The sequence below is a fragment of the Asterias rubens genome, chromosome 2 (assembly GCF_902459465.1).
Source record: "Asterias rubens chromosome 2, eAstRub1.3, whole genome shotgun sequence".
In the NCBI taxonomy this organism is placed as follows: Eukaryota; Metazoa; Echinodermata; class Asteroidea; order Forcipulatida; family Asteriidae; genus Asterias; species Asterias rubens.
In genome coordinates, this window is record NC_047063.1 from 16453508 (window position 1) to 16468425 (window position 14918).

Sequence of the window (14918 nt, forward strand, 5' to 3'; positions counted from 1 at the left end):
GGACGCTGCTGCATAATGCAATTGTGTCCGCCCGGACACAATTGCATATGCAGTTGTGTCCGCCCCGTGCAAAACCGTCATTGCAGTAACTTTAAACGCCCTTGGTCGCCGGAACACGTCCGACATTTTTGTACAAGCTAAGTGCATGTCATGAATAACATGGGAAGTGTTCGGCCGCTGCAATCATACAATTACGTGAATATTCATGCTGCATATACGTAGGTTCAGTGCATGCACGGTCGCTTACACGCGCACATGTACATACAGTCATGTACATGTCCGCCGAAGTTTTTTGCATAGACACGATTGCATATGCAAAAGTGTCCGGAGCAGACAGCATGGCGGACACAATTGCATCTGACACCGGTCTACAGGCATACTGTACTACATTGCTTTTCATAAAAACCCAATCTCAGCATGGTCGTTTTACTCGCCTGGTTGCCATCATTGAGCTGAGCTACTTTGTTGAGATCCAGGCTTTAACCAAGGCCTATATTCATGGCTCTGATTACCGTAAGCAATTATAATCAGCGCTTACGGAAGCAGGGATATCCTTGCTTACGTCAAGCATATTTCACGGGTTAGCAGGGAAATTTGGCTTCACGCACTATAGTATAGGTTTTCTCGGCCAATTTCGAAAAAAGAACAGCCAATTTAACCATCAAGGTATTCTATTTCGCGCGAAATCGAATGCTACTGAAAAGGGTAATTCGATTTCGTTTTATAATTAGTCAATTAATGTAATGTTGCGTCATTCGATTTGACAAAATTATCATTCATTTTAACAATTCATCAGAGCAGCATTCAAATTTGCAGTCGCTTCTTGAGGTGTGTGTGTGTCTCGAAGAAGAATAACGATCACACTAAATTGAACAATTTGACTCGACTTAAAACGAAATTGAATGGCCGAATTCTGAACTTGAAACACAGTAACAACTTGAGAGGCAAAACAGCTTTAATTCGAACGCATGGAATTGGCTCCTCATTTGCCGAATGTGACCGAGAAAACCTACACCGGGCATTCTAAACGCTTACACAGTCATAACTAGCGCAGAAATTCAGCGCTTGCACGTCCCGTAGTAAGCGGAGAATGGTGATCGCAGAACTCGGCGGAGCATGCAGAGCCATGATATTGGGCACAGATGATGGCACAAGCGTAACTTATGACGTTAAAATATCCCAATATTGAGTATGTGTTACCCAGTAACAGAAATGTATCCGGAAGCTAGTTTAAAATCACATAATGCATCAGAAAAAGAAGTTGCCGATTGGTTTGAAGTTGCATTAGCTTTTGGCTACCACCACTTACTAGCTCACCGTCGAATTATTGTACCAGCGCCCTCTATTCTGTTTCCTTGACGTTTGGGGAAGCTAAAAAATGCCCGCGCGTAAAAACTGCCCTGCTGGTGGTACACATTCCAATACTGTACTGTGCACGATCGTCAATCACAAAAAACACCACCTAGCACACCATGCCATTGCAATGCGCGTACACACATTGCACAACACACTAGCTGTACCTACCATGCCATAAAGTGTGTGATTCGGCGTACAATAGTTATTTAATTTTGTCGAATTGTTTAATTACTGCAAATATCCAGCGATGACTTGTTGAGTTGACCAAGCAAATGCAACAAGTATCATACTACAACAGTATGCAGTTGTTTAGAAAAATGTGAAACGTGATGCCAAGTCTGTGATGAAGATGATCGAATGCCTACCACCACCGTTGAAAAGTTATACTACCGGTGTTACGGACCGGGCTCGTGTTTGACAGATCAGTGGACCGGAATATTTCACCGCTGAACGGTAGAGCAAGGACGTGTGTGCTCGCTCTGTTCCCCGGTGACTTTTGTATACGTATGGCGCGGAGTGGGGACGACCTCATCAGCTGTAAACGCGATGCAAAACTGGAGAACTTTCTCAAGCAGAAGCTTGGGGACCATGTCTTCGAGAGGATCAGGGCATATGAGGCCTGCATTGCACAGTCCCGAAAAGTCAAGAGAGGTTACAAGTTTGTGGTTTTGAGCGATGAGAAGATTTATATCACAGACAACCCGCCCAAGGTAATCAGAGCCGAAGAGTCTGTTCATCTCGGAGATGTCACGTCCATCAATCTCGTAAGATTTTATTCTTGTTTTCTGTTCGGGGAATTCGGGAGGGCCGGTTGGGTGGAATGGGAAATGGTGTCAGTTTAAAATGACTGTCAATCTGAATCATGTCAAGTCGTCATGTCAAGTTGTATTGCCAGTTTTTTATTTGCTTGTTTATTTTATTCCTAAGCAGTGAGTACACAGTCTAGGACTAAAAATTATAATAATAGAAAGTATCATTAAAAAACACAATCATCACTCAGTATACACTGAGCAGGCTTACCATTTCCAAAGTTCATTTTATTTCTTGATGGTGTATCAATTTAAAGATGTTGGCATAAATAGTCAAACCACTCAAAAGTGAGAATAAACTGTTGCAAATGAAAGTTTGATATTGACTTGCCGGTGCACACACACCCACATAGGCCTATCGGATGACTTTATGAGAAACTTATCATGATGATACTGATGTGAAAGTGGGACTGAGACTGGAGAGTGTACATTTCTAACTAAATTGTTGATTTGAAAGTGTTCATAGACAGCTCTCTCGTGATACTGTCTGCATCTATGGAGAGACAGCTCTCACTCAAACATTGCTCCATGCTCAAACCAGACCATTCAGCACACAACAACATCAGATGGCTCTAGATATGAGGCACAATTACCGGTACTGATTAGTGATGGTAACACTAGTGTATGCCACCAAATATTCAAATTATCCCCACTCCACTCCCCTCGCTTAACTATTTCCAACAAATTGGTCGTATCCTATTGCCACTTAATCTCCTTCAATTGAGGTCAAATAATTTTACAAAGCAAGGCCCCATTGTCAGCCCATGAACAGACGCAAATAGCCTGCTTAGCTACACCACCAGAAAGGCGTGTCCATGTAAGGTGTGCATTAGTTACAAGCTGATCACACCCTGTGCTCGAATAATGTTTAAAAAATTGCGTGCAAATTATAAACTTTCTCTGCCGGGATTATTCTTACTAATTGTTAATAAGGCCCATTAGTTAAATTTTTTTTTACCCATATGGGATTAAAACAAACATATGTTTGTTAGCTCCAGTCAGTGCCTCACAATAGCTACTAACATACGTCCGAGACTGGTTCATTTGTCACTTATTCAAATTTTGAATAAGGCCCGAGACAATTGCTTCCATCCCCCCACTCCCACCCCAAGGCACTAGACTGCCTTGGTGCCCCTTAAAATGGTAACTGTGGACATTTCAGTTTTCCCAATAAAGTTGCCATTCCAATAATTCTGAAGAATAACTGCTTGGCCAATACAGGACTTGTGGACAGGTCATCAAGTGTTTGTTGTGGTGATAGCGTAAAAGCACAACCGCATCTCTCGTGATATTGTCTTGAGAGACAACTCTCGCGAGACTGCTCTGCCTAGAGATGGGGGCTCAAGGCCCGGAGAACCGAGAGCAGTTAGACTTGCAGGAGCCTGCAGTCTCGCAAGAACATCATGCATCGGTATGACTGTCGCAAGATTCGCGGAGAGAGTTGGTGCTATCAACGGGACAAACATTAAACTTGTCCATAAGTCTCGCTCTTTCAAGAATAAAGAGTTAATGCCGCTAAGCTTGTTCCATAAAAAAATACATTGATACAGTAAGCCTATTGTCTCATTTTGAACTAGACTCACCAAGTACAGAAGATGAACACCAAATGAAACTGCTAGGCATTATAAAATTATCAACCATACCATATAGATTTTAAAAGGCAAGTGTTGAAGTTTCAGTCGTGAAATATTTATGAATTGAGGATTATGATCATCACATTTATGGATTTACGCTGAATCAAATGTAAGAACACTGAATGTGTACAGTAATTTAATGTAACAATCATGCACACTTTGTTTTCCCTGTCATCTTTCTGTACTATTTAGAGATTGTTTTTTTTGTTATTATTTGGGTATTTAGCAGGCTGGTGTTTGTCAACATATTCCACCTGATTAGGTGTGTACATAGGGCCATTGACTCAATCTACCATGGTGCCCTTGGTGTTTATCAAACACAATGGAAAGGTCACTGTTGTTGGTAAAATTGAACTCCAATGCCCCATTTCTAGGCGCGCACACAAATACACTGCACCACGCCATGCAGGGAATGTGTGTATTACTGGCCCTGTGTCTAACCATGCATGAAGCAGTCAATAAAAGACTGTACATTGCTTGTGTACTGTTACCATGGAGACAGCAGCAAACCGGAACCTGTACTGCTACTGGTGTATTGTGACACAATAGTGAAAGCCTGTTGCAGTATTCATTTTGTGTATCCCATGCAGGCTGTGTAATGTGGTGTTGCCATCAGCATAAGCATTGCACTGTGTAGATTGCATTTTATTTAGAGCTTAAAGGCAGTGGACACTATTGGTAATTACTCAAAATAATTATTAGCATAAAACCTTTCTTGGTGACAAGTAATGGGGAGAGGTTGATGGTATAAAACATTGTGAGAAATGGCACCCTCTGAAGTGCCATAGTTTTCGAGAAAGAAGTAATTTTCCACGAATTTGATTGAGAGACCTCAGATTTAGAACTTGAGGCCTCGAAATCAACCATCTAAACACACACAACTTCGTGTGGCAAGGGTGTTTTCTTCTTTTATTATTATCTCGCAACTTTGATGACCGATTGAGCTCAAATTTTCACAGGTTTGTTATTTTATGCATGTGTTGAGATACACCAAGTGAGAAGACTGGTCTTTGACAATTACCAATAGTGTCCAGAGTCTTTAATGACTTAAATTGCCCTATTGTTGTGGTTGGTCAAACTGTTAATAACTGTCCACATCGTGGTTCAATGGGAGCCAACTACATTAAAACTGCCACATGCCCCTGCATAAATAATAATAATAACACTTGTAATGCGCACATATCCACCCTGCTGGGTGTTCAAGGCGCAGTAAAACCAAAAACAAAACACAACACAAAGAAAAACAGACACAACAAAATTAGTCATTGAAAACCTGTGACATAAGATAAGTTGCATGTGTTATTGGATTGGGTTTGTCACCTTGTACATTGGCAGAGTAAGAACGACATTGGATTGTTGGTACAATGTGAATTCCTTAAGAACGGATAATCTTGAATTTAAGCAACATTATGTAGGCATGGCTGTGGCGTGGGTCATAATGTATTCCCAATGGCACACTGGTAAATTGCAAACTCAACTCTACCGTATTGATTGTCAAGGCTTGACTGAATCATTTATTTACGAAGTACTCTATGCTGAACGCTGCGTAAAAGAGTCCACTGAGGTCTTTTCACACAACAACAAAACTCAGGGTTGGACACGGGTCTGATCCATCTTATCTGGACAGACCTTTTCATACTACCTCATTTCAACCATCAACACAGTTACTGTTGATCAGTGTAGAAGGCTCTGCTCGGGAGGTGGGTTGAGAACTCTCAATCTGTGTGGAAAATTTCTCCCCGACCCCCTTACTCAATTGTATGCACTTGTAAAAACATTTTTAGCATAAACTTTTTACTCTTTTCTAATATGTGCACTTATTTTGTAGACAATTCTTCATTTGAATCCGTCATATTATGATTCTGAATCCCCCGGTCCCCAGACCAAAGCAGTGCAAACATTGACGCTGGATGAGTTTGCCCCAGTGTATAGTAATGAAGTAGCTGTTTGTCCTGTTCACCAATACGCTTAGCACACTGGTGTTGACTTGTGGAATGTGGAAAAGAGTATTGCTTTGTGTGGCTGTGTGAACATCCCAGTGGAGTGTGTGTGTGCTCACAGTGTTATCTGTTGGTAACCATCAACAGTACACTGTGTACTAAGAAAATAAAAGGACTGGGGATTCAAAAAGGGTTTTAAAATACGCGATTGTTTTTGCAGAAATAAGTGTTAATTTAACATCCAAGGTGTAAATGTGGATACTTTGTCTGTAGAAGCTGACTACACCCATAATAAGGGAATAAAAGGGTAGCGACGAGTTCTTTAACCTGCCGTTTAAAACAGGCAGGGTCATTGCCTTGTGATAAAGGCCCGAGCCGTTATCGCACGGCAACGACCCTGCAAGGTTTTAAATGGCCGTTTAAGAACGAGTCACTACTCTTTTATTCCCATTCATAAATGCCTTTTTGGTTAAAAGGCGTGATAGAGTAAGAAATTGTGTAAAATGTATCCGTTTTCGACGTGCTTGAGCTCTGTACGTCTGTGTGTTGCACTGTTACGACTGAGACGCCTATTTCCGACAGTTTTCGGATTCGTTCGTGCGGCGTATAGTCTTGGTGCAAGACGCTCTCGTTTTCCTTTCACACACAGTGCGGCCAACTCACCAACAGCGCCCGCATCGCCCGTAACAAGAAACGTCTTACACTAAGACTAACAGGTTATAAACAGAGTCCAGCTGGTCATTATCAACCGTTTGAACACACCAACGCGACGCTAAGCTTGGGTGATATCGTTTACAATATATCGCGATATTCGATATAATCGCGATTAATTAAATTTGAAATCATCAGTCTTCAAACTCCCAGTGAAAGTTGTAGAAGAGACAGTCATAGCATAAGAGAGGTGTTCTAATGACCTATTTTTCTGGTTTTACTCCAAACCTATTGGGTGCAAGATGTCTCGGCTAGAAAATACATCGCGATACTTAATCGATATTGCAATATATTGATATTTTGATTAAAACCAAATCGATCCGATATCGAAATTGTTTCCAAATTAGTGTTACGATATTCGATAATATTGTGGTATCGCCCAAGCTTACGTGACACGCTCTCCACCAATAGGAATAGCGAAACTGTCTGAGGTATTTATGAATGCTCTTTCACACCCATTGCTGTTTAACCATTGCTGTTTTTATATGGCTCAGAGTCTGCTTTTTACACAGCACTGTACTTTCATTGCAGTTATACTCAATGTGTGCTCAAACTCCAGACTAAATCAGGATTTTCCCTGATTTCAAGAAACTCTCATTGAGTTTTTCCAGTTTTTGGGAAGCAAGTTAAACACATCAATAAAAGGGAGAATGTGTCCAAACCTGGGCCCAGTTTCATTGCGCAGCTTAACGGTACAAGCAAATTTGCGTGCTTACTGTAGCAGAAAAATTTGCTTAAGCCTTGGCCTATTTTACAGGTTAGCAGAAAAATTGGTCGACCATATTGCGTGTTAACCGTGGATTTGCATTGTTGCGTCATTTATTTTCGTGCGGTAAGCACCGGAAGGTTAGCATGCCTTTTCGTGTGCTTACGGTTAGCAGCGCTATGAAATTGAAATTGCACAGTAAGCACAAAATCGGCCGCTAAGCAGCGCTATGAAATTGAGCCCTGTAGTCTTGAAGGCTTGTGTTGCACAAAGTCTACTTGTTACCTGAACTGTATATCATGTTCATCTGCTAGGCCCAACTTCAAAGAGCAAGCACAAACTTTAGCTGAGAATATCAAAACTTTGCTAACCAGAATAAGATTATATATTTGGTTTGTGGTAACACCATCTACCTGCCAGGTAGAGTTTGTTCTTCGAGAACTGTCTTTCTTTATTCTACTGCCGCGGAGAAGATTTATCAGAGGTTTGAGAGACTTCTCAGTTCTGGAAAAGAACTGTCCTGTTTTTAACTATTACCCAGGCGGAAGGTATAGAAAATTGGCTGGGACTACTACTTTAGCTTAAAGAATCAAAATTAGCTGCACTACCGGCCACTAAAACATGGCACTAAGGTTACCAGCCACTGAAACATGTCACGTACAATTTGTGACCAGTACATGTATCATGCTCAATTAATTACTAAGCAGGTTTTTAAGCAGTATTTTCAGCTTAAACTGCTCTATGAATGTGGGCCTAAGGAGGTTCTGTGTCTTGAATAGGGTACCCTGAGACTGCAAGCCATTTTCCAGCTATTTTCACACTCAGCCGATCGTGTCCTTGAAACTTGCTCTGTGCATTTTTGACTAAATTTCTTTACTTACTGAGCTTATTGAATGATTGACAGGTCAGCATAGATCACAAGAGAGCTCTATCTTGCAGCTGGTGCCGTAATTTGCATTTTAATTGATGATCACTGAGTGTTTGGCTCGTTGTGATTGATTAATTTGATCAGTTCACATTTACCCTGTGAAATCTCATTAGACGTTCTCATGAAATTAACCCCTGAAGACATGTTGGTGTTAGTTGCCACATCTAATGGCATGCACGACATTAAAGATACATCACACTTGATTACGGTAGTTATTATAATAACAAAAACAAAAAAATTGGTTTTAAATTTACAAATTAATTCTTAAAGGCATTGGACACGTTGGTAATTGTCAAAGATCAGTCCTTACTCAGTGTGTCCCAACATATATTGTAATTGCATTTAAAGGCAGTGGACACTATTGGTAATATTGTCAAAGACTAGCCTTCACAGTTGGTGTATCTCAACATATGCACAAAATTACAAACCTGTGAAAATTTGAGCTCAGTCGGTCATCGAACTTGCGAGATAGTAATGAAAGAAAAAACACCCTTGTCAAACGAAGTTGTGTGCGTTTAGATGGTTGATTTCGAGACCTCAAGTTTTAAACTTGAGGTCTTGAAATCAAATTCGTGGAAAATTACTTCTTTCTCGAAAACTATGGCACTTCAGAGGGAGCGGTTTCTCACATTTTTTTATGTCTCTCCCCATTAATCGTCACCAAGAAAGGTTTTATGCTGATAAATATCTTGAGTAATTACCAATAGTGTCCACTGCCTTTAAAACCAAGGTTTGAATACCAAGTTGAAAACATTTCTTGGACCTCGTATCAATTCAGAATTATTTTACCAAACTTCAAAAACATGGGTCCAGAATGCCCAACAGTCCATTAAGGTATGATTGAACAATCCCTCTGAGAACCCCAAGAAAAGCACAGCAGGCAGTGCTGAATATACAGACAGGTACTAAAATATACCAAGGTACTTTCACCATAGCAGACCTGATCAATATTATGAGACACAATGTTTTGCTCAGTGACATGGTAGCCATTGTCCTTACCTGAATACACTCAACTCTCTGTATTCATTGAGGAAGAACCGTGGACAAAAGCCTCTCTAGTCAGGCCTTTTGTGAAGTGGTGTGGAGCCATTTTAGAAAAGGAAACTGTTAAGGTGATTATGAACACCCCTGTATATCGCATCTCCAACGATTTCCCCGAAATTTGGACTCTGTTTGATCAGTCAGACTGGCAAAGGGAAACTTGAAAATATTTCTATTAATGACGCAATATTGAGGAAGTTTTATATTAATATTTGTACTAATCTACATGCTATATGAATCTGTGTGCTGCAAAGGTTTGATAAGTATGAAGCTACAGAAAACTGTTCAATGTGAAAAGACCTTTCTCATAATTTAATAAAGTATACAGTTACACCTTGTTCAGATTTTATCCTTTTTTTTAGGGCAAATTTGATGCACTAATATTGCAAATTGAACATTTTGTATTTAAGGTAAGATAAGTTATCAATTTGTATGAACGTCATAAAAAGCTAGAGTCATTGTTTAGTTTTGGTTAACATAATGCTGATTTGTTGGCTAAATTATAAACAAAGATATAGTATAATAGTAAAGTGTGAATGTTTCAGTTAAAAAAGTGGTGAAAGTACCGTGGTCTATTTCTGTTCCTACTTTGCTAAGAAAAGCAGCAAGCACTGTCATAGGATTTCCACTTTTAGCAAGGTGACAGCGTATTCAGGAGTCATTCGGAAATGGACCCCAGCCCTCAGAAGTCTCAAAAATGATCATGCGCAAATCGTTTCTTGGTTCATTTAAAAAAAAAAAAATTTTATTTCTAAATGACATTTCAAAACTTTTGATTATTTCAGACAAAATAATTTCGTAGGATGCTTACTTCCAATACCATTTCCGGATCAAAATTACACAATTCTTTTTTGAGGTCATTTCCACAGTACAACAAAATGCAATGGCGAAAAAAGCAGTGTGAGTCTTGGAATGAACTCTTATCTTTAAAATTCATGAATCATGTATACATTTTCTATGTACTATGCACTGTGACAAGCTCAAGTACACCCAGTCAGGAAAGGATTTTAGATGACAGATCCAACGAATGTTTATTTTCATATTTCCCTACGGCGGAAACCATGCACAACCAACACTGTACCAAAGTACAGTACAGTATTTTAAAGTAACTGGCTGAAAGAAAATCTCGTGCAAAAAAAAGCACAATTATGGGGAAATCTAAAAAACTGTAGATTTTTCTCATGTTAATATTATATAGGCCTATATGTATTGTATAATATCTGCACCATCATGTTCATACTTAAAAAAAAATGTCATTCTACCCTTTAACTGCCATAAATATCCAAGGATCACACCCAAGTGTTACGATACAACAAGGAAAGTGACCAGCTGTCGATTTCACAAAACTGTTCCTAACTTAAGACTAAGGACGAGTCCCAACCCTACACTGTAGCATGCAGACCTTAAGATTAATCCTAAGTTGGGACGAGTTACTCGTCCTAACTCGAGATAAGACGAGTCCTAACTCTTTGTGAAATCGACGGCTGTACATTGGATATTTAAAATATTAATAAAATGAAAGCTATTGTCGGATTGAAAGAGCAATTTACGTCCATTTTATTTACACTGTAAAGGTGTATAGGTGAAATTTGGTTCATTTCAGTTAAAGGAACGTTACAGAATTGGTAAGAACAAAAATCGTGAATATCACAGATTTACATAAAACTTACACGGTCTAATGATGATGATAGTAGAAAACATCCCTTGAAATATTTCTGTCTGAAATTTCATATTTGATGAGAAATAAATCATCTAACTTCGCGTTCGGAGTTTATCGCTCAGGGAGCGTTTTATTAATTTTTGTTTTGGCATCGATGCTATGCAAAAAATCGGTTTTTCACTGTTCTCTCGTGACCCAGATGGGCGATCGATCTCAAATTTCTCCAGGTTTGTCAGTTTATGTATATGGTGGATTACATAAAGTGCTTACACTGCCAGCATCTTTTTTGATAGCAAAACCAATTCTGTAATGTTCCTTTAACTATTTCAGGGGTCAATATCCCCATGATAGCCCTTTTCTAGGGTTAACTCTACAGGTCATAATATTATATTCTTTCCCCCTGATGGACTTATAAACATCAATTACGTGTATAAAGCTAGCCATGTATATGATGTACTTAGTCTGTGATCGATTCAAACCATTTTGTTTTAAATGAATAATTTAAGTGAACACATTGTGGACCAAAGATACAGAGGGGTGTCATTTCAGTCATTTATTAAATGAAATGCCCCGATATCTTAAGCATCTATTGTGAAGAAAAATACACAAGTTACTGTTAAAAATTTCTAGTAAAGTAAAGACAAATATACTATACACACAGTGCGTGTCGGTACAGTATGGGGGGCTGTATTTGCTTAAGATTGACTATTTAAGAATGCACAGCGAGAGTTTGTCTCTGCAGTGCTGGACATTGTCATCTCTACTGCAGTCCAAAGGTCCTCGGGAAAAAAAAATGTAATCGAAGATTGAATAAATCCAGCATGAAGAGCGTAAGGAGACCCAGGATTTCTCTTGTGTCCCTTGATGACAAACATTAATTAGGGTTTTGCTGTAAAACGTTGAATGCATGTCTGTAAATGTTTAAACTTTGCAAATCTCTCGTTTATAACAAAATAGAAAATGGTAAAGAAATACTGTTGCTAAATGCTAATCATTATAAGATTGTCATTCTTGTCTGAAATGCAATATTTTTTTAGAAATCAGTACACTAATTGGTTTTAATCTCCCAAGTCCAGAATCTTGAGTTTACAGTGAAACCGGTGACAAGTTTTTATATTATTGTTCTTCTAATAGATGTTAAATACGCATCGGGATAAAGAATATTAATTTTGTTTTTTCCCCATACAACGAGGTGTGTTAGCACTTCCTTGTTGTTCTAACTCAGATGATCAGTTGAGCTTACACTTTGTTATTTCAAGTGCATGTTGAGTTGCATTGACAATGTCCAATGTTGTCCGTGCTTTAAGATGCTTGCTAATTTAATAGCTGCAAAAAATAGTTAATGGCCTGACGTTTCGACCCTAGCAGAGTCTTTCTCGAAGGCTAACAGACTTTTCTTTTACTTGATTTTGTTTCAGGTGAACGAATTTCCAGAATTTCTGAGTGGAGAAGTCCGAGACAACTCGCAGCACATCTGTGTGAAGTATAAAGCCATCGTGCCGGTAACTCGTAGTAGACTAAACCTCTTAAACAGACGAGCAGGAAAAACTGACAAGAAGACCGGCAGCGATGAGGATAGGGTTAAGAGCAACAGCAGCAGCAGTAACAGCTCACCGATACTTCGGCTCACCTCACCAAAGGGTGAAACAGGTGATGTCTCCGACGAAGGAAACCGTAGGGCCAGTTTGAACGGGAAGGCAGTGAGCTTGAGACTCAACCGCAGTCTTGACGAGTCTGACCTTTGCTTCTTGCGTAGTCAGAGCAGCCTGTTGGGCAGTGATGACGAGGAGCAGCATGACCGCCTGTCTTTATCGCTGCCTACAAGTGCCCTGAAAAAGCTTAGGGTGGGCAGCAGCTCTCAGGAGAGCAGTAGCGTGGATGACGATGAGGACTTAGAGGCACTCAACAACAACAAAGTCAAGAAAGTCGATACCTGTCGCCCGCTTCCGAAGAGGCCTCCAGGTAATCCTGGCGACACAATCCAGAACATTGACATTCCAGACACTCTGACCACAAACTTTGCAACAACTCTAGCAACACCCGATCAAACCTCCTCAAGGAAGAGCAGCCTTACATCACACCGCTCTCTTCCCTCGCCGGATGCTGGTGAACGGAAGAAATCTGAGCCGTTCCAGTTTCCGTCCTCGAAACCAGAAAGACCGGAACCAACCCGGAGGTCCAACTCCATAGATCAAGGCAGAAATGGCACGGAGAGGCAAAAGATGTTCAAGTCTAAGAGTCTAGACTCTTCCTCGTCGAAGAGCGACAGCAGCAGCGTTGGAGATGAAGGAGAACAAGAGGAGAGGATGGAAGAAGTAGAAGAGGAGCTGCATCTCTACTTGCTGACTATCTCCTCGCCATTCTTGATGCGTGTTAGAAGCTCCTGGAACAATTTCATTGTGGTAAGTTCACATGCCTAAAATTTCATCTTTGAAAGGGCAAGGGCATTTTCATTTTGCAAAGGGCTCTTCCATTGGAAAATCTTAAAGACAGTGGTAAACTTTTGAAGGGGCACCAAGAGCAGGCAGCACTGATCATGGCCTTGGCCCCCGTGGCCTGAGTTATTATGCCAAGCCCCTTGCATGTTCCCGCATGCCTTTGTACTATCACAACAATTCAGGCATGTATTTTTAGCTACATGTTTTAGCTGATTTCTCTGTGTGGTCCATTCCAGTGCACTAAAAACTAAAAAAGAAAAACACTACACAAAATTCTCTCCTTTACTTCTTCCATCCTCTCCTCTTATTTCCAGTGTTGTGATCAAGAGTAAAATCAAAATGTAACCTACACAATATTGTGTGTGATTGCAGATTTCTCTTGTTTTTCGGGGTATTTTTGTTTGTTTGTTTCTAAATTGATCCACACATTTGATAGGAAACCATTCTGATGTACGTACATTGTATACAATGTACCATCCAAAGCCTGGTGAGTATCAGATGTGGACAATTAGCAGCAGCGGCACTAGTTTTGTTTAACAAAATGGCTGAGCACTTCATAATTCACTGTCACAACACACTCCCTCGCACTCCAGAAAGCAGTGTGTGCAACGGCAAGAAATCTTGCATTATGTATATTATTACGTGCAAGAAATGGATAGGCTTTCATTTTAAGTGTTGATGTTAGTAGCATAAAAATACTTGCCGGTGAAGAAGCATTTAGTAAATATAATAATTACGATTAAGGCATTAATAAGGAGCTGTTTTTACTAAGCACCATTGGGACTTTTAAAGCATTCCGGCAGCCATCTTTAACTCCCTAGAAAGATGCAGCACATGTTGATATAACAGAGCTGTCTGCTCTCCCCTGATTCTGCAGAAAGTTCCCTTAAAATAAACCAATCGTTCCATGTGCCGATAAACAAATTAAAAAATCTCCTTGATAATGGACAACGGCTCGGTCTAAGAAATGAACGTCATAATGCATTGAAGTACATGTAGATATAAATTTGCATCGGGGATAAAGAATATTAATTTTGGTTTTTACCCATACACCGATGTGTGTCAGCACTGTATACTCAGTACTTCCCCGAGTCCTGTGAAAAAATATCACAGGCATGTTACTCAGGTGGGATTCAAAACCGAAACCCTTGCAATTCTAGCGCAGTGTCTTACCAACTAGACTACCGAGGTTGCCCGGTAGCTAGAGGCAGTTTGTAGTCTAGTTGGTAAGACACTGCTCTAGAATTGCAAGGGTCGTGGGTTCGAATCCCACCCGAGTAACATGCCTGTGATATTTGTTCACAGGACTCGGGAAAGTACTGAGTATACAGTGCTAACACACATCAGTACATGTACATGTACATGTAGATAGGCGTCCCTAGCTACAAAAACGTTTTTTTTTCCTAATAATGTAGTTGGCAAAAACAAACTGGAGGGTTTTCGTGTGGAAATTTGAAAATAATGTTAACAGGTGTCAGGCCCGGAATGACATGGAGGCCCTGGAGGCCATGGCCTGCGATGCCCCTGGTCTTGGCCTTGGTGCCCCTTTAAAAGTGTCCCATAGACTTTCAGATTTTACAATGAATGTGCCCTTTGCAAAACAAAAAAATTTCCTCGCCCTTTCTAAGATGAAATTCCAGAACTTGCCCTTTCTAAGATGAAATTCCAGTCCTGAGGTGTACATTATTGCATGGC

At 40.1% G+C, this 14918-nt stretch overlaps 1 protein-coding gene across 1 annotated transcript in view; it reads left to right on the forward strand.

Moving 5' to 3' along the window:
* The first annotated feature begins 1498 nt into the window (after window positions 1–1498).
* Window positions 1499–14918, forward strand: part of LOC117302664 (uncharacterized protein C12orf56 homolog) — a 41651-nt gene continuing 28231 nt past the window's right edge. The window contains exons 1-2 of the mRNA XM_033786650.1: window positions 1499–2120; window positions 12204–13187. Of these exons, the coding sequence (XP_033642541.1) occupies window positions 1863–2120; window positions 12204–13187 (1242 nt within the window). The 5' untranslated portion in view covers window positions 1499–1862. The remainder of the gene's footprint in view (window positions 2121–12203; window positions 13188–14918) is intronic.